Genomic DNA, 25123 nt, shown 5'->3' with positions numbered 1-25123 from the left:
TCTTTCTGATGTTCATTGATGTTTATTTGCTGCTGTAACTAGTAGTAAAGAGGAAGAGAAGATCAGTTTTGTGTTGTTATTATAAAGTGTTCTTATGTTGTAATGTTCCCTAAGGTACAGTTGTGCTGCTTGTTCTCAGGGTTCGCTGCAGCAGGAGGAGTTGTTCGTCGCAGTGGAGATGCTGTCAGCGGTTGCTCTGGTTAATCAGGCTGTGGAGGTCAAAGACTTGGGTGCGTTCAGCGCTACGCTAGTCAGTCCTGCCGCTGGACTCGCTGACATCGATGACGGCCTGATTCAGAGGTCTGACCGTTCCCTCATGACACTCACTGTATATCTTACTTATCTCAAACTCTGATTGGATCTAGATTTTATTTGTCTGCTTTTATTTAAAAGGCCGACAGTTAAGAGTAAACCGTGTTTTGTGTGGTATAATTGCTAACATGTTTGATATGTGAATATCTGAAGCTCTAAATGATGAGCATGTTCTGATAAACCTGTCAATCTCCTGCAGTCCTTCTGTCTCTGATTGATTCACTCTTTTATCATAATCAAGTAAAAGTCTTTTGGTATAAATAGACAAGCGTCCTCCTTCAGCTCGAGCTTCACGAGTCTTTCTGTGTCAAATCTGCTCTGATTTTATCAAGGAAACGCAAGAATAACTTTGATAGTGTTAGTAATATTTCAGCTGGACTGAAGCAGCTTTACTTGATTATCATCATTTATGATCATTTATATCAAATATGATCATCAGGCTTTTGAGGAAGGTTTATCTGTTCATCTCTCAATCATCATTGTATTGCATTTATATGTTTTACATAAAACCAAGCTTTTAAATATTATCTTACTAAGATATTGATATGCAGTTTATGTCAGTATCTGCTGTACTGTTATAAAGATCTCACTGGTTTACATTACAGGCATCATCATTTCATATAAATATCAGCATCAGCATCTGCTTCAGACTCCATATTTTTGCTCTGAATAAAACTGAGCTCAATATTCTCAGTATGTCAGACTATATGAGTGATAAAAGCCTGATGGATCAAATATAATCCACAAAAAACGTATGCAGGATTTTTTGTTTTAGATTTTGCATGGGATATTTTTAATGTCAGGCTTTCCAGTGTTAATATCTGGTGTAATAAGTGTGTGTGTGTGTGTGTGTGTTCAGGTATTTCGAGGAGCTGTGTGAGCAGAAGAGGAGGGCAGGTAAAGCTCTTCTCACCTGGAACGACCTGCAGACGGGCCTGAACACCGTCAACACTGCTGCTCACGAGGAACATGAACGTCAGTCGATCAGAAATGTTCTTGGAGTGGCTCTGGTTATAATGATTAGTTGGCAGCATTAGTAATGGATGGTCTGGTTGTTGATCTCCACAGAGATTCTCACCATCGGTCTGATCAACCAGGCTCTGAGTCGCAGTGATCCCCAGAAGACCCTCTCGGCGCTGATGCTGCCCTCCGGTGGCCTGGAGGACGTGTTTCAGCCCAACGCCACACGCTACCACGACCTGCTGACCCGAGCCAAACGACACAAGGCAGAGGTGTGGTGATGCGTACATCAGTTACTGGGCTCTTACTGCACAATTCCTCCGTAAACGCATTAAATTGGATTGCACCTGATTCTAATAGGGTTCATAAATGGTTCTCCTGGTGGCTCGTTCCTAGAACTATCTGGTATAAAAGCCCCTATTGTGAATCCTGTTCCTGATGAATCGCTCATGTCCTGTGTGTGCAGGTGAGCCGTGACCCTGGAGCTGAGCTCTGGTTGGCTGACATTCAGGAAGGTGTGAGACTGGCCAATCAGGACACTCAGAAAGCCCTGAAGAGTGAGTGGACGCACACAACCACACGATACGCTCGATGCACATGTAACTGATATATTTGCGTCTGTAGTTATAAATCTCCACTTCAGCAGCTGTACACACCAGACTTTACAGTTTTATTCATATCTATAAACTTAAGGTTTGTTCATATATCATTTGCATGATTAATACAACATTTTACCCCTAAAAACATGGTGAGTATATATTTATTCCTGTATTTTGACAATATTTTGGGGTTTATGGAGTGATATGAAATCCAGAATCCACTCTGGAAAAACCTTTAATATGTCAACAAAATCAAACAAATCTCAAACCTGGCTTTATCCAATGTTCTATTAATTTATGCAAATGAGTGTATATTTAATTAGATGATGCCTATTTTGCATATTTAAAAATATTTCATGAAACTTACTATGCAAAAAATGTTTGCAATTCCTAATATAATCAGTAAACTGGGGAAGTATTAGTTAAATTGTTTTGCCATATTCACCTGGAGAGTCTTGCCTTGAGTTATATTATGCCCTACAGCTTTACATTGTAAAGGCCCGTTCACACCGAGGACGATAACGATAAAAGTAGTCTAAAAATTGTTCTCAATATTAAAGTATAGCAGTTCACACCACAGCTATATCAATAACGATATCGAGAAACAATATAGTTGGGATCACTTTCGGAACGATTTTTTTCCAGCTGTTGAATGATAAAACACTGACAACCAATCAGAAAACATGCTAATTGAAGGGGCGCATTTAAAAGGGCAGACGACATTGTGGAGAAGTTAATCTGTTTGACAAGTCAAGCCCCTTTTAAAGTCGTTCATACCCTCTGATACAAAAGTTTTACCTCAGGTATCCAGCGCTCGTTTCCACTACTTGCTTCCTTTGAAGTTGCAGTAAAACAAACTAGGTGTTTTTATTCTACTATATTGACCATTTCAGCTAAAGTCTCTGTTAGATTATTAGATTGATTACACTAGCTTCATTCACACATAGCATGCTGAGGACATCTGCGGGTGACATCTGCAACAAGAACAGCAGAAACATGTTCAGTGACGTTGTACACACTTTGAAACCTTAGAACAAACAGACCGTTATCGTTCGTTGGTGTGGACTCAAATATAGTTATCGTTCTTAGTGTGAACGGGCCTTAAGAGTTTATCTCATTACTTTCAGGAAAATGTTCCTCACAAGGAATCAAATGTCCCTGTTGTGTGTGTGTGTGTGTTGTGTGTGTGTGTGTGTTGTGTGTGTGTGTGTGTTGTGTGTAGTGTGTCTGGGTCTGGCCGCAGTGAATCAGGCTGTTAAAGAGGGCCGAGCGTCTCAGACGGTGCGAGTGCTTCGCCTGCCAGAGGTGGCGCTGAGGAGCGTCGTGTCGGAATGTGCTGACGGGTACCAGACGGAGCTGAGCGCCCTGCTGAGGGCCAAAACACTGGAGGGTCAGTCTCTCACACACACACACACACGAGCGTCCAAGGCCTCGATATTCTCACGGCGAAGTTCTGTTTCATTCTTGTCTTTGGAGTAAAAGGAGTTTGAAATACCTTTGCAGTGAAATACTGTTAACGAACGTCCCGACTCCGGCCACATTTAGATGAATATGTAAATATTTCCTCTCAATAACAAAAAAAACAAACAACAAAACTGAGAAAGCATCTGATCATCATAGTGATGTGGATGTTTGCGGCAGCTCTGCTATTCAGACACGCTATACAATAGATCGCTTTAAAGTAGCAGCTTTACAATATTAAACATGAAAACAGGCAGTGTCACTTTCACTTACAGCTTCAGTTTCTACTATAAAGTTTGTTCGTTTTTACTCGATTTACATCTCAAAGAAGGCGGAGCCTCAGAGCCACACCCACCTATGACATCATCACCATGGACCAATGAGAGTTCTGAGGTGTTTGTTTGTTCTATTTTGCTTGAAGTATATCAGGGCATGTGGTCGACCGATATATTGTCATGGCAGATATATCATCAGTTATATATATATACATACATACATACATACAGTATATATTTTTTTCAATATCGGCATCGGCTAAGTTTTCCTGTTTGGCCGATGTGTTCGAAGCGGGACTTTTATTTTGACGGGCGAGCGCCTGATCACACAACGCTCAAACTCTTCTCCGTCTTCATTAGTTTACGGCCTCGGTTTAACAGTCATCCAATACGTTATCAGAACTGTTAAACAAAGAAAGTTAACGGTATGTGAAAAAGTACAGCGTTTGCTTTTGTTATTAGTATCAGAAAGGCAAGATTTTCTCATTTACTGTCAACATTCAGAAAATATGCATTTATATCATTAAAACAAATCTCTGAATATCTAATAAACATTCAGATTAATTGAATCCAGCTGTGAGATCTTCTGAACATTACCTAAGAATGAGGTGTTTCTCTCTACACACACCGCGGGTCCGCTTACATCCACATGTTTCTACGGTGGCCCTGAACGGACAAACACGTTTCGTCACTATGTTGTTCTTCATGATAAGAAGCTTCAGCTAAAGTCGGCGGATAAAACACTGACACAATGATGAACAAGTAATAATAATATTCGCAATAACATCGTTTTACTGAATAATCAAGTAAACCTAATTTCTTGATTTATCTTTGTAAAGAAACCTCATTGCTTTGCTTACTCTCTGCTGTCTCAGACGACGACATCACTTCCTGTCGGCCACTGTAACTTCTGTTGGGTGCAGTTCACAACCTCACCACTAGATGTCGCTAAAAATCCCACACTGCACCTTTAAGTGTGAGTTTGTGTGTTGTGCAGGTGATAACAGAAGTGCGTGGATGAGGACTAAACTGCCGGACCGAAGCTTTTATTTCTTCCACCTGCAGAAGCTGGAGGGCAGCTGGGAAAGACCTCAGGGGTTCGTCCAGAACAGCATCTTCCTGACGCACGAGGACATACAGGTGAGACGCGCGCGCGCACACACACAACACCAGTAAAACATACTGAATTAGCAGTAAACAACCAGGGCTGTGTTTCCCGAACGCATCGTTAGCCAACTATGGTCGCAGGTTCTGTCGGTATCAGCAGTTCAACGAGTCTGTGTTTCCCGAAACCATCGTTCCAACGAACATTCTCAAACAGCATCGCAGAGTTGTGTGTTTGAGCGACAGATCTCGACCTGTGGTTAGAAGAAGAGTTTCTAGTTTGCATGACATGTGGACTCAATAAATCCTTATCGTGAGACAAATAATCATGCTGACATTCAGTACAATCTGTGTTTTTTATTTAGAATACATACAAATGTTCTGTACATGAGTAATATTCTCTGTGATGGCCCTGAGGAAAACATTACAAGACTCCTATAATCTTTTTGGTGTGGGCTTAGACGAGACGTCAGACCCTGTATTTATCAAAAGAGTAGGTCTGATTTCTTATGCATCTAAGAAATGTATTCTACTAAACTGGAAAAGAATACCTTCCAACATTTGAATTATTTAAGCATATCATAAACGACACACTAAACATGGAATATTTAACATACAGTTTAAAAAAGAAAACCCACATCTTTTTAGAGACCTGGAATATTTCTACAGACCTAATATAAAGGCTTTGACCCATGTCTTTCATACTGATCATTAATGTCCTGTTATTTTATCTCAGTTTTAATTTGCTATCAGAAACTGGATTTGTTGATGTATATGTATACTCTGATGCTGCTTAATGTAGAATATTTCCATTGTTTTGATTGTTGTGCTATATTGTAAATTGATCAAAAAAAGAATACATACATGTCATTTATGTCTTTTAGTTTGTCAAGAGATTTAAAGCGTAAATTGAATCTGGAAATAAATCAAAATAACTGAGAAAAATTAGAAATAGTCCTCAGATGTCATGTCTGTAATTTATAGCAAAACATCTAGTGTTAATTCAATCTCAAACAGATTCATTAACAGTAGCTATTACTCCATAATCTGTGTGACATCATTAACCAACACAGTTGAACGACCAATTTGTGACAATACGGTTTCAGGAAACAGTTGTGACTATAGTTGAGTTGTTCAATGATGATCGTACTATGACAGTAGCTACGTTTACATGGACACAATCGGAATGAAATCAATCCGATTGATGAATCCGAACAAGGTGTTTACATGAATGATAAATAAAGTAATCGGGTTGATGTGCGCGTTTATATGTCACAAGTTTCAAATCGGATCTGATGTTTTGACATGCGCACACTGCACGAATATACAGAGTTTCCCGCTTTTCGTGCATAAATATTCTCCTCTATTGGTTCTTTATTTGTTTTAAAAAGCAGACGTAATATTAATTCGTCTCTGGTCATAATTTAGAGCATATTAACCGTTTTGCCGTGCTGCTTATTGATCACGCAGTAAAAATGCCCCTCCCCGCGGCCAAAACCAGTCGTCTGTGGATGAGAATCCAAAACAAGGGCTGGTGGGACGTTGTCCTGCTTCACTTCACAGACGCGCGAGTGAAATTAGAATTTTAGAATGACGGGAAACTTATTAATATGACACTTTATTAAACAGGAAGAACAGCTCGTTCTGTGCGTCATACGTCATTACGCTAGTTAACGTCATTGCACATGCGCAGTCCTTTCAGTTTCGGTTTTCCATCCGATCAAGTGTTTACATGTTCTCTCGATCGGATTACAAAAGGGATAAACCACCCCTTTCAATCTGATCGAAATTTCATTCGGATCGAGCTCAAGCGGATCGATTAAGGTGTTTACATGAAGGTTTTTTAGTCCGATTGAGCCGTCAATCCGATTATAAGTGTCCATGTAAACGCAGCTACTGAAGCAGCGAGTTACACACCCCAGAGCTCACAGTGGTGTGTGTGTGTGTGTGTGTGTGTGTGTGTGTGTGTGTGTGTGTGTGTGTGTGTGTGTGTGTGTGTGTGTGTGTGTGTGTGTGTGTGTGTGTGTGTGTGTGTGTGTGTGTGTGTGTGTGTGTGTGTGTGTGTGTGTGTGTGTGTGTGTGTGGCGCTCCCTGCAGGCGGTGTGCAGTCGCGTGACCTCGGCCCACAGCAGAGATGTGCAGTGGAAGGCCAGTGAGACGCTGGTTCAGCAGATGCAGGCGCGCATGAGAGGGTTTCTGCTGCGACAGAAGCTAACCGGGCGTCTGCACTTCCTCAACACACACATTCCTGCCATCATCACCATACAGGTGAGCCCCACCTGACCCTCAACACACACATTCCTGCCATCATCACCATACAGGTGAGCCCCACCTGACCCTCAACACACACATTCCTGCCATCATCACCATACAGGTGAGCCCCACCTGACCCTCGACACACACATTCCTGCCATCATCACCATACAGGTGAGCCCCACCTGACCCTGGACACACACATTCCTGCCATCATCACCATACAGGTGAGCCCCACCTGACCCTGGACACACACATTCCTGCCATCATCACCATACAGGTGAGCCCCACCTGACCCTCAACACACACATTCCTGCCATCATCACCATACAGGTGAGCCCCACCTGACCCTCAACACACACATTCCTGCCATCATCACCATACAGGTGAGCCCCACCTGACCCTCGACACACACATTCCTGCCATCATCACCATACAGGTGAGCCCCACCTGACCCTCGACACACACATTCCTGCCGCCATCACCATACAGGTGAGCCCCACCTGACCCTCAACACACATTCCTGCCATCATCACCATACAGGTGAGCCCCACCTGACCCTCAACACACATTCCTGCCATCATCACCATACAGGTGAGCCCCACCTGACCCTCAACACACATTCCTGCCATCATCACCATACAGGTGAGCCCCACCTGACCCTCAACACACATTCCTGCCATCATCACCATACAGGTGAGCCCCACCTGACCCTCGACACACACATTCCTGCCATCATCACCATACAGGTGAGCCTCTCCTGACCCTCAACACACACATTCCTGCCGTCATCACCATACAGGTGAGCCCCACCTGACCCTCAACACACACATTCCTGCCGTCATCACCATACAGGTGAGCCCCACCTGACCCTCGACACACACATTCCTGCCATCATCACCATACAGGTGAGCCCCACCTGACCCTCGACACACACATTCCTGCCATCATCACCATACAGGTGAGCCCCACCTGACCCTCGACACACACATTTCTGCCATCATCACCATACAGGTGAGACCCACCTGACCCTCGACACACACATTCCTGCCATCATCACCATACAGGTGAGCCCCACCTGACCCTCAACACACATTCCTGCCATCATCACCATACAGGTGAGCCCCACCTGACCCTCGACACACACATTTCTGCCATCATCACCATACAGGTGAGACCCACCTGACCCTCGACACACACATTCCTGCCGTCATCACCATACAGGTGAGCCCCACCTGACCCTCGACACACACATTCCTGCCGCCATCACCATACAGGTGACCCTCACCTGACCCTCAACACACACATTCCTGCCGTCATCACCTTACAGGTGAGACCCACCTGACCCTCGACACACACATTCCTGCCGTCATCACCATACAGGTGAGACCCACCTGACCCTCAACATCTCCACATGCTGTTCATGGGAGAACTAGTGTGCAAATCTACACGTTTAGACTGGATGATTAGACTGGACTGATGTAATCCTCATCCTTCCCTCAGGCAATTTTGACCCGGTATTTATTTATTTTTGTTGAAAAAATTAAAACAAGTCCAAGACTTTTGTCGCACTTGAACCACGAATACACAATTATTTTTTTTAATGGATTCAAGGAGTTTTGTGGTTGAAATTTAAAACACAAAATATGTGGTTATATATAATATATTTTATTAATCATAAAGCATATCTAATTAATTGATACTATGAATCTTGAACAATTTATTAAAAGTTTAACAAAAATTACGTTTACGGCTCAATGAAATACTTTTTTTTTTTTTTTATCCTCCTATTTCGGGTTTTCTGGATTCCATTTTAATGAATTCATAATTAATTGAATTCATAAAAACTATTTATTTATTTTTTCATTTCTATGATCCCCCAGAAATAATTTTGTTATTTTATATATTAATTGTTTAATATATAAATAAATATTTTAATTGTTCTGGCAAAGTGGCAATCATTATATAGTCAGAATTATTGTGAGATAAAAGATTGTGAGAACTTAACAATTGTCTTTTTTTTATGACTTTTTACATACATAAAGTTTTAAGTAATGTACTTTTATTTTTAATTGGTTAATAATAAGTTAGCTCAAATGTGTGAAACTTTAGTTCAAACTTTCCTGGTTTACCATATTTGATGCCAAATTAAATCTAATCTTTAATTTTGGGTGAACAACGCACGATACATAGTGTCTCATTTTTGATACATTGTTGAACCTGTAATGATTTATGATACTTTGTGTCATCAGTCTCACTGGAGGAGATACAGACAGCAGAGAGAATACCGGCGCAGACTGCAGTATCTGTACCAGAACTGGAGAGCCGTCCTCAAGGTAAAACGTGTGTGTGTGTGTGTGTGTGTGTGTGTGTGTGTGTGTGTGTGTGTGTACAACCATCTTTGAACAAAGAGTAAAGTGAGGACATGTTGGCCGGTCCTCAGTTTCTGAGAGCCTTTAAAGGTCTGTTTGAGAGTCAAGACTTGGTTTTAGGGATATGGTTATAATGAGGTTAAGGGTCGGTTTAGGGTCAGGGGTCGGGTTAGGCACTTAGTTGTGATGGGTAAGGTTAGGGTAAGCGGCTAGAGATTGCATTGTGTCAATGAATGTCATAAAGATAGATGTACAAGAGCGTGTGTGTGTGTGTGTGTGTGTGTGGACTCACGTCTGACTCTCTTTGCTCTCAGATCCAGGCCGCAGTGAAGATGTGGCTCGCCCGCAGGAACTATCTCGCCCGGCTCGCTTACTTCAGGAGACATGTGAGGGTCACACCTGTGTCCGGCATCATGATGATGAGTGTGTGTGTGTGTGTGTGTTCATCTGTGTGTTTATTTATCCGTCAGGTTGGAGCTATAATCCGGATCCAGGCGTTCTTCAGAGCCAGCAGAGCCCGCGAGGAGTATCGCCTACTGGGTCAGTCACTGATGATGAACTTCACAGTCACTATATTTGATAGTGCCATTCAAACGTTTGTGAGCAGGGTCTGACACTAACACCCCCCAAATGCGGGTAAACATCAACTGTGGCGAGTAACACTGTCAAATCACGAGCCAATTTAGCGTGTTACTGATTATGTTTACTCACTTTGCTGGAGAAGTTTGTGTAAACCAAATCTGTGCAGATTTAGCGCAAATACTCGTGAGTCATCATGATATATTAAATATACAGTGTATTGTGCAGAATCTGCTCATATCTGGCTTACTGGAACACACACGTCACTACGCTACATATAACAGCACTTGTTCGTTTGCACTGAAGCAATAGCGAAGATTAAAAACATCTGGTTTGCAGTTCACTCGAGCGCGCCGCCGCTGTCGGTGGTGTGTAAGTTCGCGCACCTGCTGGAGTGTGGAGACGCTGACATCCGTCAGGAGGCGGAGCTGCTGAGGCTCAGGGAGGAGGTGGTGAGGTCCATCCGGGCCAACAGACAGCAGGAGCACGACCTGGACCTCATGGACCTGAAGATCGGCCTGCTGGTCCGGAACCGGGTCACGCTACAGGTCAGACAACCAGCGGAGACACGACGGCTCTGTTCATCTGTCTGTCTCTCTCTCTCTCTCTGTCTGACTGTCTGTCTGTCTGTCTGTCTGTAGGAGGTGGTGTCTCACTGTAAGAAGCTCACGAAGAAGAATAAGGAGCAGTTGAGTGACATGATGGCTCTGGACAAACACAAGGGCCTGAAAGCTCTCAGTAAAGAGAAGAGAGACAAACTTGAGGCCTATCAGCACCTGTTCTACCTGCTGCAGGTACACACACACACACACACACACACACACACACACACACACACACACACACACACACACACACACACACACACACACACACACACACACACACACACACACACACACACACACACAAACACACACAGACACCCTAACCCGACCCCTAAACCTACCCATCACACAACTTTCTGTGCTTTTTTTTTCTTTTTCTCTCTCTCTGTGTGTGTGTGTGTGTGTGTGTGTGTGTGTGTGTGTGTGTGTGTGTGTGTGTGTGTGTGTGTGTGTGTGTGTGTGTGTGTGTGTGTGTGTGTGTGTGTGTTTATAGACCCAGCCGCTGTATCTGGCTCAGCTGATCTTCCTGATGCCACAGAATAAAAGCACCAGCTTCATGGAGACGGTGATCTTCACTCTCTTCAACTACGGCTCCGACTGCAGGGAGGCTTTCCTTCTGCTGCAACTCTTCACTGCTGCGCTACGCCACGAGATCAGGTACACACTCACTCACTCTCTCTCTCTCTCTCACACTCTCTCTCTCTCTCTCTCTCTCACTCACTCACTCACTCACTCACTCACCGCTCATGAGTTAAAGTTCCCCTATAATGCTTTTTTTGAATATTACTTTTCATTAGAGGTGAAACGGATCGCAGGTGATCGTGATATATATATATATATATATATATATATATATATACACACACACACACACTCACCTTAAGGATTATTAGGAACACCTGTTCAATTTCTCATTAATGCAATTATCTAATCAACCAATCACATGGCAGTTGCTTCAATGCATTTAGGGGTGTGGTCCTGGTCAAGACAATCTCCTGAACTCCAAACTGAATGTCAGAATGGGAAAGAAAGGTGATTTAAGCAATTTTGAGCGTGGCATGGTTGTTGGTGCCAGACGGGCCGGTCTGAGTATTTCACAATCTGCTCAGTTACTGGGATTTTCACGCACAACCATTTCTAGGGTTTACATAGAATGGTGTGAAATGGGAAAAACATCCAGTATGCGGCAGTCCTGTGGGCGAAAAATGCCTTGTTGATGCTAGAGGTCAGAGGAGAATGGGCCGACTGATTCAAGCTGATAGAAGAGCAACTTTGACTGAAATAACCACTCGTTACAACTGAGGTATGCAGCAAAGCATTTGTGAAGCCACAACACGCACAACCTTGAGGCGGATGGGCTACAACAGCAGAAGACCCCACCGGGTACCACTCATCTCCACTACAAATAGGAAAAAGAGGCTACAATTTGCACGAGCTCACCAAAATTGGACAGTTGAAGACTGGAAAAATGTTGCCTGGTCTGATGAGTCTCGATTTCTGTTGAGACATTCAGATGGTAGAGTCAGAATTTGGCGTAAACAGAATGAGAACATGGATCCATCATGCCTTGTTACCACTGTGCAGGCTGGTGGTGGTGGTGTAATGGTGTGGGGGATGTTTTCTTGGCACACTTTAGGCCCCTTAGTGCCAATTGGGCATCGTTTAAATGCCACGGCCTACCTGAGCATTGTTTCTGACCATGTCCATCCCTTTATGACCACCATGTACCCATCCTCTGATGGCTACTTCCAGCAGGATAATGCACCATGTCACAAAGTTCGAATCATTTCAAATTGGTTTCTTGAACATGACAATGAGTTCACTGTACTAAAATGGCCCCCAGAGTCACCAGATCTCAACCCAATAGAGCATCTTTGGGATGTGGTGGAACGGGAGCTTCGTGCCCTGGATGTGCATCCCACAAATCTCCATCAACTGCAAGATGCTATCCTATCAATATGGGCCAACATTTCTAAAGAATGCTTTCAGCACCTTGTTGAATCAATGCCACGTAGAATTAAGGCAGTTCTGAAGGCGAAAGGGGGTCAAACACAGTATTAGTATGGTGTTCCTAATAATCCTTTAGGTGAGTGTATGTATGTATATATATAATTTCTTTTTTGTTTCTTTTTTTTTAAATCCGATCCGTGGCTCAAAAACCTTAAATGATCCAAACCGTCAATTTTGTGATCCATTCCACCACTACCTTTCATGTAGTGTGTAATTTAGCTGTGTGTGTCTAACTTCCTGTTCAAACCTACATAAGTTTGTAACAAATTTACATAATGCCAGCCTCTGGTCTTGATTGGCTGAGCAGCGTCTCTTAGCTCCGCCCTCAAACACTGTAGTGTATCTGAGACTGGAAGAGTTTGGTTCGTGTCGAGAAGACGCTGTTTTCTGCTGACAAAGCAAATCCACTTTGATGAGATTGACACGGTAAAACCCACACCATCGTTACTGTTCGTATCACTGTGATCAAGAGCTCAGATTCAGATATGATAATGAGTGTTTGGTGTCTGACCAATCAGAGCAGAGCCGCTCTCAGAGAGGCGGAGCTTAGAGAGACTGAATTTTTTTAGGATAAAACAAAACAACATTAGGAACCTTTAAAAGAGCATAACAGAGGCACTTTAATATACGTGTGCCAGATAAAAATGCAAATAAGCGAACATCACATTAATCATTCCTTTAGTGATTTGATTTGATCTGCATTGAAATTGATTTATTTCCATCAGTCATTAATTTAATCAATCAAACATGTTAATTGGTGTGCAGTGTGAAGGTGGACCGTCCGCAAGAAGTGGTCACCGGAAACCCCACCGTCATCAAGATGCTGGTGAGTTTCTACCGCCACGCTCGCGGTCAGAACGCGCTGAAGGACGTCTTGGGTCCGGCGATCAGAGAGGTTCTGCAGGACCGGGCCCTCAACATCCGAACCGACCCCGTGGAGATCTACAAGAGCTGGGTCAACCAGACCGAGAGCCAGACCGGACAGAAGAGGTCCGTGAGAATGCTATAGGAACACTGTAAAAAATGTTATGTGCTACTTAGAAAAATTATGGTAACAATATTACACGTGATATTTTTGAGTAGTTTTTAAAGGTGCAGTGTGTAAGTTTTAGCGGCATCTAGTGGTGAGGTTGCGAATTGCAATCAACAGAACACTTTCCTGTATGAGATCTTATAATTATTACATTGTTTAAATTAATGTATTTTTCACTAACTGGGATTTTGTGTATGTACATTTCTGAAATGCATAACTTAGACAGTTTCCTCTGATAACAGATCACTGTAAATTGTAATGTGGACTCATGCACTTTCTGTAAAGCTGCTTTGAAACGATGTGTATTGTGAAAAGCGCTATACAAATAAATGTGAATTGAATTGAATGATGAGATGAACATCACCTGCTCTGTGTGTGTGTGTGTGTGTGTTTCAGTTGTTTACCGTATGAGGTGAGCGTCGAGGAGGCCTTGAGTCACTCTGAGGTCCAGCAGAGGTTAAACATCTCCATCACAAACCTGAAGAACCTCACGGAGCGCGTGTTACACGCCATCACCAGCAACACACACAAACTCCCGTAAGTGTGTCATGCCTACACACATATACACTACTGGTCTGAAGTTAGAGATGTTTATGAAACTGAGTTTCTTCTGCTTACAAAAGCTGTTTATTTGATCAAAAATACAGTAAAAAAAATTGAAATATTATTATGATTTACATCAGCTGTTCTCTATGTGAATATATATATAGTAAAGTGTAATTTATTCCTGTGAATCAAAGCTGTATTTTCAGCATCATTACTCCAGTCTTCAGTTTCACATGATCCTTCACAAATTATTCAAATATGATGATTTACTGCTCAATTATTAGTAATGGTTCTTATTATTATCAATGTTAAAAACAGTTTTTACTGCTTAATATTTTTGTGGTTGTGATTTTAATAACAGTTTGGTCACTATATTCAGTCCCTCCTATATTTAGGATCAGTGTTTGTGACCGTTAGAAGACAATATTACCTGCAAAGAATTAATGAAAAACTGACCACAATCGATTTCAGTAATTATGCACAAAATAATTGAAATTATATTCTTACTGTTACTAATACTAACTTCATACCGATTATTGATTGACAATAAAAAAATTAAAAGTTGCAGGAAATTTTGGGCTGCATAAAAGTTCTGTCAATTCTTGATGGGACTGAATATTAGATGATGATAACGTTTTTGTTTTTTAAACTGATTTTATATCGTGTGTGTGTGTGTGTGTGTGTGTGTGTGTGTGTGTGTGTGTCTTAAACAGGTACGGTTTGCGCTACACTGCTAAAGTTTTGAGAGACGCCCTGCAGGAGAAGTTTCCTCAGGCCAGTGAGGACGAGCTGTACAAGGTACATTTCTCAAACCTCGGATTATCATATTATGTATATATAATTCCTAAAAATATAAAGTCTTTATTTTTAGAAATGAATCATTTCTACAAATAAATGCTTTTGATCATAAAATATGTATTATGTGTGTATATACATCTTTTTAATATAAAGATTTAAGATTTTTAGTAAAGAAAATTAAATATGTATGCATGTCTAAAAAAAATATATATATTGTGTGTGTGTGTGATCAGATCGTGGGTAACCTCATCTACTATCGCTACATGAACCCTGCTGTCGTGGCTCCTGACGGGTTTGATGTTGTGGAGTTCGGCGCCGGTTCTGCTCTTCTTCCGGGTCAGCGCCGGACTCTGGGTTCCATCGCTCGCATCCTTCAGCACAGCGCAGCGCTCAAACACTTCAGCGGGGACTCGGCTCACCTGCGCGCGCTCAACCAGTACATCTCTCACACACACACACGCTTCAGGTGAGTGCACGCTCTCAACCAGTACATCTCTCTCACACACACACACACACACACACACACACACACACACACACACACACATACACACGCTTCAGGTGAGTGCACGCTCTCAACCAGTACATCTCTCTCACACACACACACACACACACACACACACACGCTTCAGGTGAGTGCACGCTCTCAACCAGTACATCTCTCACACACACACACACACACACACACACACACACACACACACACACACACACACACACACGCGCTTCAGGTGAGTGCACGCTCTCAACCAGTACATCTCTCTCACACACACACACACACACTCACGCGCTCTCAACCAGTACATCTCTCTCACACACACGATCAACCAGTACATCACACACTCACGCACGCTCAACCAGTACATCACACTCACTCAAGTGAGCTCTCAACCAGTACATCACACTCACTCACTCACGCTCAACCAGTACATCACACTCATTCACTCAAGTGAGCTCTCAACCAGTACATCACACTCACTCAAGTGAGCTCTCAACCAGTACATCACACTCACTCACTCACGCTCAACCAGTACATCACACTCACGCACGTGAGCTCTCAACCAGTACATCACACTCACTCACGCACGCTCAACCAGTACATCACACACACTCACGCACGCTCAACCAGTACATCACACTCACTCAAGTGAGCTCTCAACCAGTACATCACACTCACTCGCGCGCTCTCAACCAGTACATCACACTCACTCATGTACGCTCAACCAGTACATCACACTCACTCACGCACGCTCAACCAGTACATCACACTCACTCGCGCGCTCTCAACCAGTACATCACACACACTCACGTGAGCTCTCAACCAGTACATCACACTTGCGTGCGCTCAACCGGTACATCTCACACACTCACGTGCGCTCAACCAGTACATCTCACACACTCACGTGCGCTCAACCAGTACATCACACTCACTCACGCACGCTCAACCAGTACATCACACTCACTCACGCACGCTCAACCAGTACATCACACTCACTCACATGAGCTCTCAACCAGTACATCACACTCACTCACGCGTGCTCAACCAGTACATCTCACTCACTCGCGCGCTCTCAACCAGTACATCACACACACTCACGTGAGCTCTCAACCAGTACATCACACTTGCGTGCGCTCAACCAGTACATCTCACACACTCACGTGCGCTCAACCAGTACATCTCACACACTCACGTGCGCTCAACCAGTACATCACACTCACTCACGCACGCTCAACCAGTACATCACACTCACTCACGCACGCTCAACCAGTACATCACACTCACTCACGTGAGCTCTCAACCAGTACATCACACTCACTCACATGAGCTCTCAACCAGAACATCTCTCACACACATGCGCTCAACCAGTACATCACACTCACTCACGCGCGCTCAACCAGTACATCACACTCACTCACGTGCGCTCAACCAGTACATCACACTCACTCGCGCGCTCTCAACCAGTACATCACACACACTCACGTGAGCTCTCAACCAGTACATCACACTTGCGTGCGCTCAACCAGTACATCTCACACACTCACGTGCGCTCAACCAGTACATCTCACACACTCACGTGCGCTCAACCAGTACATCACACTCACTCACGCACGCTCAACCAGTACATCACACTCACTCACGTGCGCTCAACCAGTACATCTCACACACTCACGTGCGCTCAACCAGTACATCACACTCACTCACGCACGCTCAACCAGTACATCACACTCACTCACGCACGCTCAACCAGTACATCACACTCACTCACATGAGCTCTCAACCAGTACATCACACTCACTCACGCGTGCTCAACCAGTACATCTTACTCACTCGCGCGCTCTCAACCAGTACATCACACACACTCACGTGAGCTCTCAACCAGTACATCACACTTGCGTGCGCTCAACCAGTACATCTCACACACTCACGTGCGCTCAACCAGTACATCTCACACACTCACGTGCGCTCAACCAGTACATCACACTCACTCACGCACGCTCAACCAGTACATCACACTCACTCACGCACGCTCAACCAGTACATCACACTCACTCACGTGAGCTCTCAACCAGTACATCACACTCACTCACATGAGCTCTCAACCAGAACATCTCTCACACACATGCGCTCAACCAGTACATCACACTCACTCACGCGCGCTCAACCAGTACATCACACTCACTCACGTGCGCTCAACCAGTACATCACACTCACTCACGTGAGCTCTCAACCAGTACATCTCTCACACACACGCGCTCAACCAGTACATCACACTCACTCACGCGCGCTCAACCAGTACATCACACACACTCACGTGCGCTCAACCAGTACATCACACTCACTCACGCACGCTCAACCAGTACATCACACTCACTCACGCACGCTCAACCAGTACATCACGCTCACTCACGCACACTCAACCAGTACATCACACTCACTCACGCACGCTCAACCAGTACATCACACTCACTCACGCACGCTCAACCAGTACATCACACTCACTCACGCGTTCTCAACCAGTACATCTCACTCACTCACATGAGCTCTCAACCAGAACATCTCTCACACACACACGCGCTCAACCAGTACATCACACTCACTCACGTGCGCTCAACCAGTACATCACACTCACTCACGTGAGCTCTCAACCAGTACATCACACTCACTCACGCGCGCTCAACCAGTACATCACACTCACTCACTCACGCGCGCTCAACCAGTACATCACACTCACTCACGTACGCTCACGTACGCTCAACCAGTACATCACACTCACTCACGCGCGCTCAACCAGTACATCACACTCACTCACGCGCGCTCAACCAGTACATCACACTCACTCACGTGAGCTCTCAACCAGTACATCACACTCACTCACGCGTGCTCAACCAGTACATCACACTCACTCACATGAGCTCTCAACCAGTACATCACACTCACTCACGCGTGCTCAACCAGTACATCTCACACACTCACATGAGCTCTCAACCAGTACATCACACTCACTCACGCGTGCTCAACCAGTACATCTCACACACTCACATGAGCTCTCAACCAGTACATCACACTCACTCACGCGTGCTCAACCAGTACATCTCACACACTCACACGCTTCAGGTGAGTGCGAGACATAGGGGTCGGGATTCGAATATTTGTGATCAAATTAATTTCTACACACTTCCTGTCTTATCTCTCGGTTCTCTACACACTTCCTGTCTCATCTCTCGGTTCTCTACACACTTCCTGTCTCATCTCTCGGTTCTCTGCACACTTCCTTCCTGTCTCATCTCTCGGTTCTCTACACACTTCCCGTCTCATCTCTCGGTTCTCTACACACTTCTTTCCTGTCTCATCTCTCGGTTCTCTACGCACTTCCTGTCTCATCTCTCGGTTGTCTACACACTTCCTGTCTCATCTCTCGGTTCTCTACACACTTCCTGTCTCATCTCTTGGTTCTCTATACACTTCCTGTCTCATCTCTCGGTTCTCTGCACACTTCCTGTCTCATCTCTCGGTTCTCTGCACACTTCCTTCGTGTCTCATCTCTCGGTTCTCTACACACTTCCTATCTCATCTCTTGGTTCTCTACACACTTCCTTCCTGTCTCATCTCTCGGTTCTCTGCACACTTCCCGTCTCATCTCTCGGTTCTCTGCGCACTTCCCGTCTCATCTCTCGGTTCTCTGCGCACTTCCCGCCTCATCTCTCGGTTCTCTGCACACTTCCCGTCTCATCTCTCGGTTGTCTACACACTTCCCGTCTCATCTCTCGGTTCTCTACACACTTCCTGTCTCATCTCTCGGTTCTCTCCTTTAACAGGAAGTTCCTGCGCGCGGTGTGTGACGTGCCTGAGCCGGAGGAACGTTTCAATATCGATGAATATTCAGAGACGCTGATCCTCAACAGACCCGTGATCTACATCTCCATCAGTGAACTCATCAACACACACAGAGTCAGTGCCAAACAGTACATCACAATATACTCACAATTATGCTCGATAATGATATTTCACAGTATGCATGTGTTACAGAAACCTGATTAAAAAGTATCAAAAAAAGGATGATAATTTAAGTCAAGTCAAGTTTATTTGTATAGCGCTTTTCACAATACAGATTGTATCAAAGCAGCTTCACAGTATTAAATTAAAATAATACAACAAAGTTTGTTTCAAGAGGAATTTATTGATTGATAAAATTAAATTAAATATCCCCAAAATATCCCCAACTGAGCAAGCCAAAGGCAACAGTGGCAAGGAACCGAAAAACTCCATCAAGTGACCTAATGGTGTCCTAAAACTCCATCAGGTGACCTAATGGAGAAAAAAACAACAAAAAAAACATTTACATAGTAATAGTCTTGTATTTAAATAGCCATGAACTCCGTAATAAAACTGCTTTATAAATCAATATTATTTTTGACTTGAAAGTTTAATTTGGAGATCCTCTCTGAAATAATGTATAAATATGAATTATAATTATAATATTAGTAATTATATAATATTTAATTTTATTGCATAATTAATTTGAATTATAAAAAAAACAATATTGTTACCTAAAGTAATCAATTATTATTTATTTATTACAAACTGAAAATATCATTTAACTCAAAATATCGAATAATAATCAATTAATCGATTGAAATGTACTTGATAATCATCACTCAAATATTGAGTTGTACTTAAACATTTTAATTGCACATAAGGCAGTTTTGTTAACCGTTCCAGATTTAATTATTGCTACTCTAATTTGTTATTGAAATATAAACATTAACAATAAAATGCACTGATTTATTCAAACATGCATTCAATAATGAAGTTAGCAGGTTTAGTAAAAAATATAATGAACTTATAATATAGTGCATATATTTCTCCTCGAATGAATCAGGCATTTATATAGCGCTTTCATATGTGCTACTGTACACCCAGAGCGCTTCACAATCATATCAGGGGATCTCTCCTCAACACCACCACACACACACACACACACACACACACACACACACACACACACACACACACACACACACACACACACACACACACACACACACACACACACACACACACACACACACACACACACACACACAAGCTATAGGTGGAGAGGAGAGAGAGTGATCGAGCCAATTCAATGTATGGGGATTATTAGGAGGCCATGATTGGCAAGGGCCAATGGAGGGGATTTTAAAAAAAAATGTCTTAAAATGAACATGAAATAAATATTTTTCGGTCAAATATATGAGTCATTTGTTTGTGAATTAGTTTTTTCTTCTTCTTTTTTTCACCGTGGTCACATGACCATGTTTAATTCTGTGCAGTTAGTCATCCTGGAAATAAAATATCAGTTTTATAAGTTCCGCTGTTGTGATTGTGCACACAGTCTGCTGGTGCTCTCTCCTCATGAAGTGTGTGTGTGTGTGTGTGTGTGTGTGTGTGTGTGTGTGTGTGTGTGTGTGTGTGTGTGTGTGTGTGTGTGTGTGTGTGTGTGTGTGTCTCTGTCTCTGTCTCTGTCTCTGTCTCTGTCTCTCAGCTGCTGTTGGAGCATCAGGACTGTCTGTGTCCCGATCCCTCAGACCCTCTTCAGCAGCTTCTGCAGGATCTGGGATCAGTGCCGTCACTGCAGGATCTCATCGGTAAGTCATACAGATCCAAAGCCCAATGAGCTCCCTACCTAGATAGGGTTCTGAGGGCCCTTCAGTTCTGATCTGTGTGTGTGTGTGTGTGTGTGTGTGTGCGCAGGTGAGGGGCAGCTCAACCCCACAGATCCAAATGTGGAGCAGCCTTTGGCCAAGATGGAGGTTTCTCTGACGCTCACCAGCAAGTTTGACGTGTTCACGAGCTCTGATGACCGGTCTGATGCGCGGGGGATTCTGCTGAGGTGGGCGGAGTCTGTCGGATGATGAGTGTGTCATGATGATGATGATGATGATGAGGTCATTTCCTGTCTGGTTGTTCTTCAGCACTAAGCAGTTGATCATCGATGTGATCAGAACGCAGCCCGGTGACACACTCAGTGAGGTGCTTCAAGTCTCCGCCTCCAGAGATCAGGTACATGACTATATACACACACACACACACACACACAGACACACACACAGACACAGAGCCGTCGCAGTGACTGAAACTGGAGTTACACCATTCAGAGGAATGAGGAAATCTTCATATTAAAAACTGTATGTATGTATGTGCATTTTAAATAATTTCAACAAAAAAATACATTAATGTATATGTGTGTATGATTGTATTTATTTTTTGAAATTATAAATGTTATATATCAAATGTAATAAATTAAATAATTTTAAAAGTTTAATTATGTACACATATTTCTACAGGCAATTGTATTCTTACTGTTAACTAAAACCATGAAAAGAAATGTTACTGGAATACTGAATATAAAATAAATTAAATATATATATATATATATATATATATATTTTTTTTTTTTTATAATACACCACAAAATCACTACAAAACAGAAAATGAAGACTAATGCTGCGTCCCAATTCACATAATATCCGTCCTAAATATTATTCAAAATTAGAATAAGTGTGTTTCAAATCGTAGTATGTTGAAATGAGTATCCAAAGATACCCGGATGGTCTACTGACGGCTACACTGAGCGGTTGATGGTTAATGACCAAACGCATCATTTTAAGTTTACAATGCTGTTTTAGATTAAAGATAATGTGGATAACATTTAAATATATTTTCATCAGGTTAGATGATTATTAAATCACTCAAACCCCTTTATTTTAAATGCATCATTATGCAAACATGAGGAGAGTCTCCGAATGAAAGACCCATGACTGGCAGATCAACGTGCGACTACATTTCTCCCTGAAACGGTAGAAATTTAATTCAATTGAATGTGAAATTTTTTTTTTTTCTTCTCAGAAACAGTACATACTTTTAAGGCAAAGTAGGTGAATTAGGACACAGCATAATTCAATATGAGTGAGTGGGTTGGAGAAGAGTGAGTGGGTTGGAGAAGAGTGAGTTGGAGAAGAGTGAGTTGGAGAAGAGTGAGTTGGAGAAGAGTGAGTTGGAGAAGAGTGAGTGAGTTGGAGAAGAGTGAGTGGGTTGGAGAAGAGTGAGTGGGTTGGAGAAGAGTGAGTGGGTTGGAGAAGAGTGAGTGGGTTGGAGAAGAGTGAGTGGGTTGGAGAAGAGTGAGTGGGTTGGAGAAGAGTGAGTGGGTTGGAGAAGAGTGAGTGGGTTGGAGAAGAGTGAGTTGGGTTGAGAGTTGGAGAAGAGTGAGTGGGTTGAGAGTTGGAGAAGAGTGAGTTGGAGAAGAGTGAGTTGGAGAAGAGTGAGTTGGAGAAGAGTGAGTTGGAGAAGAGTGAGTTGGAGAAGAGTGAGTTGGAGAAGAGTGAGTTGGAGAAGAGTGAGTTGGAGAAGAGTGAGTTGGAGAAGAGTGAGTTGGAGAAGAGTGAGTTGGAGAAGAGTGAGTTGGAGAAGAGTGAGTTGGAGAAGAGTGAGTTGGAGAAGAGTGAGTTGGAGAAGAGTGAGTTGGAGAAGAGTGAGTTGGAGAAGAGTGAGTTGGAGAAGAGTGAGTTGGAGAAGAGTGAGTTGGAGAAGAGTGAGTTGGAGAAGAGTGAGTGGGTTGAGAGTTGGAGAGTTGGAGAAGAGTGAGTTGGAGAGTTGGAGAAGAGTGAGTGGGTTGAGAGTTGGAGAAGAGTGAGTGGGTTGAGAGTTGGAGAAGAGTGAGTGGGTTGAGAGTTGGAGAAGAGTGAGAGGGTTGGAGAAGAGTGAGTGGGTTGAGAGTTGGAGAAGAGTGAGTTGGAGAAGAGTGAGTTGGAGAAGAGTGAGTTGGAGAAGAGTGAGTTGGAGAAGAGTGAGTTGGAGAAGAGTGAGTTGGAGAAGAGTGAGTTGGAGAAGAGTGAGTTGGAGAAGAGTGAGTTGGAGAAGAGTGAGTTGGAGAAGAGTGAGTGGGTTGAGAGTTGGAGAAGAGTGAGTGGGTTGAGAGTTGGAGAAGAGTGAGTGGGTTGAGAGTTGGAGAAGAGTGAGTGGGTTGAGGGTTGGAGAAGAGTGAGTGGGTTGAGAGTTGGAGAAGAGTGAGTGGGTTGAGAGTTGGAGAAGAGTGAGTGGGTTGAGGGTTGGAGAAGAGTGAGTGGGTTGAGAGTTGGAGAAGAGTGAGTTGGAGAGTTGGAGAAGAGTGAGTGGGTTGAGAGTTGGAGAAGAGTGAGTTGGAGAAGAGTGAGTGGGTTGAGAGTTGGAGAGTTGGAGAAGAGTGAGTGGGTTGAGAGTTGGAGAAGAGTGAGTTGGAGATGAGTGAGTTGGAGAAGAGTGAGTTGGAGAAGAGTGAGTTGGAGAAGAGTGAGTTGGAGAAGAGTGAGTTGGAGAAGAGTGAGTTGGAGAAGAGTGAGTTGGAGAAGAGTGAGTTGGAGAAGAGTGAGTTGGAGAAGAGTGAGTTGGAGAAGAGTGAGTGGGTTGAGAGTTGAGAAGAGTGAGTGGGTTGAGGGTTGGAGAAGAGTGAGTGGGTTGAGAGTTGGAGAAGAGTGAGTTGGAGAGTTGGAGTTGGAGAGTGAGTGGGTTGAGAGTTGGAGAGAGTGAGTGGGTTGAGAGTTGGAGAAGAGTGAGTGGGTTGAGTGTTGGGAAGAGTGAGTGGGTTGTGAGTTGAGAAGAGTGAGTGGGTTGAGAGTTGGAGTGGTGAGTGGGAGAGTGGTGAGGTGTGGAGTTGGTGAGTTGGAGAGTTGGTGAGTGGGTTGAGGTTGGGAGAGTGGTGGTTGGAGTGGAGAGTGAGTGGGTTGAGAGTTGGAGAGAGTGTGTGGGTTGAGGGTTGGAGAAGAGTGAGTGGGTGAGTGGTGGGGTGAGTGGTTGAGAGTTGGAGAGTGAGTGGGGAGAGTTGGAGTTGGGAGTGTGAGTTGGAGAAGAGTGAGTGGGAGTTGGAGAGTGGTGGTGAGTGTGGTGGAGAGTGTGAGTTGGGAGTGTGGTTGGAGAGGTGAGTGGGGTGTTGGGTGTGAGTGGTGTTGGAGTGTGTGTGGTTGAGGGTTGGAGAAGAGTGTGTGGGTTGAGAGTTGGAGAGAGTGAGTGGGTTGAGTGGTTGGAGAGTGTGAGTGGGTTGAGTGTTGGTGAGTGGGAGTGTGTTGAGTGTTGGAGAGTGGAGTGAGTGGGTGTTGAGGTTGGAGAGAGTGAGTGGGTTGAGAGTGGAGTGGTGTGGTGGGTTGAGTGTTGGGAGAGTGAGTGGTGTTGTGGAGTGGAGTGGGTTGGAGGTTGGAGTGTGGGTTGGAGTTGGTGAGTGGTTGAGTGGGTGGTGAGTTGGTGAAGAGTGTGTGGGTTGAGTTGTGTGGAGTTGAGTGGTGGTTGGAGTTGAGTGGAGTGGAGTTGGTGAGTGTGGGAGTGTGTGTGGAGTGAGTTGAGTTGTGTGAGTGGTGGTGTGTGTGGAGTTGGGTGAGTGTGGTGAGTTGGAGAGTGTGGGTGTTGGAGTGTGTGGTGTTGGTGAGTGGGTGAGTGGGTGGTGAGTGGTGGTGAGTGTGGTGGGTGAGTGGTGGAGTGGTTGAGTGGGTTGGGGTTGGTGTGAGTGGTGGTTGAGAGTTGGAGAAGTGTGAGTTGGGTGTTGGAGAGTGTGGTGTTGTGTGAGTGGGTTGTGTGGTGGGTGTTGAGGTGTGGTGTGAGTGTGTGGTGGTGTTGGTGGTGAGTGTGAGTGGGTTGAGAGTTGGAGAAGAGTGAGTGGGTTGAGAGTTGGAGAAGAGTGAGTGGGTTGAGAGTTGGAGAAGAGTG

The 25123-nt window shown here is 43.9% G+C and overlaps 1 protein-coding gene across 4 annotated transcripts in view; it reads left to right on the top strand.

Moving 5' to 3' along the window:
* The window catches only part of iqgap3 (IQ motif containing GTPase activating protein 3), a 46095-nt gene that overhangs the window by 8711 nt on the left and 12261 nt on the right, over positions 1-25123 (top strand). For 3 of the 4 annotated variants that reach the window (XM_082150061.1, XM_082150058.1, XM_082150059.1), the window contains 21 exons: positions 140-300; positions 1172-1287; positions 1381-1544; positions 1739-1829; positions 3094-3261; positions 4605-4747; positions 6809-6979; positions 9217-9300; positions 9651-9722; positions 9807-9876; positions 10255-10463; positions 10557-10709; positions 11017-11180; positions 13299-13523; positions 13963-14103; positions 14826-14910; positions 15144-15376; positions 19228-19360; positions 20937-21039; positions 21146-21284; positions 21367-21454. In XM_082150061.1, coding sequence (XP_082006187.1) covers positions 140-300; positions 1172-1287; positions 1381-1544; positions 1739-1829; positions 3094-3261; positions 4605-4747; positions 6809-6979; positions 9217-9300; positions 9651-9722; positions 9807-9876; positions 10255-10463; positions 10557-10709; positions 11017-11180; positions 13299-13523; positions 13963-14103; positions 14826-14910; positions 15144-15376; positions 19228-19360; positions 20937-21039; positions 21146-21284; positions 21367-21454 — 2913 coding nt within the window. Of the gene's footprint in view, positions 1-139; positions 301-1171; positions 1288-1380; positions 1545-1738; positions 1830-3093; positions 3262-4604; positions 4748-6808; positions 6980-8329; positions 8348-9216; positions 9301-9650; positions 9723-9806; positions 9877-10254; positions 10464-10556; positions 10710-11016; positions 11181-13298; positions 13524-13962; positions 14104-14825; positions 14911-15143; positions 15377-19227; positions 19361-20936; positions 21040-21145; positions 21285-21366; positions 21455-25123 lie in introns of all 4 variants that reach the window. The other variant, XM_082150060.1, reaches the window with a different exon arrangement.

This window comes from Leuciscus leuciscus, assembly GCF_965113295.1.
Source record: "Leuciscus leuciscus genome assembly, chromosome: 20".
NCBI classification, from domain to species: Eukaryota; Metazoa; Chordata; class Actinopteri; order Cypriniformes; family Leuciscidae; genus Leuciscus; species Leuciscus leuciscus.
Note: the sequence above shows the minus strand (reverse complement) of the source record. Positions and strands in the feature narration are given on the sequence as shown.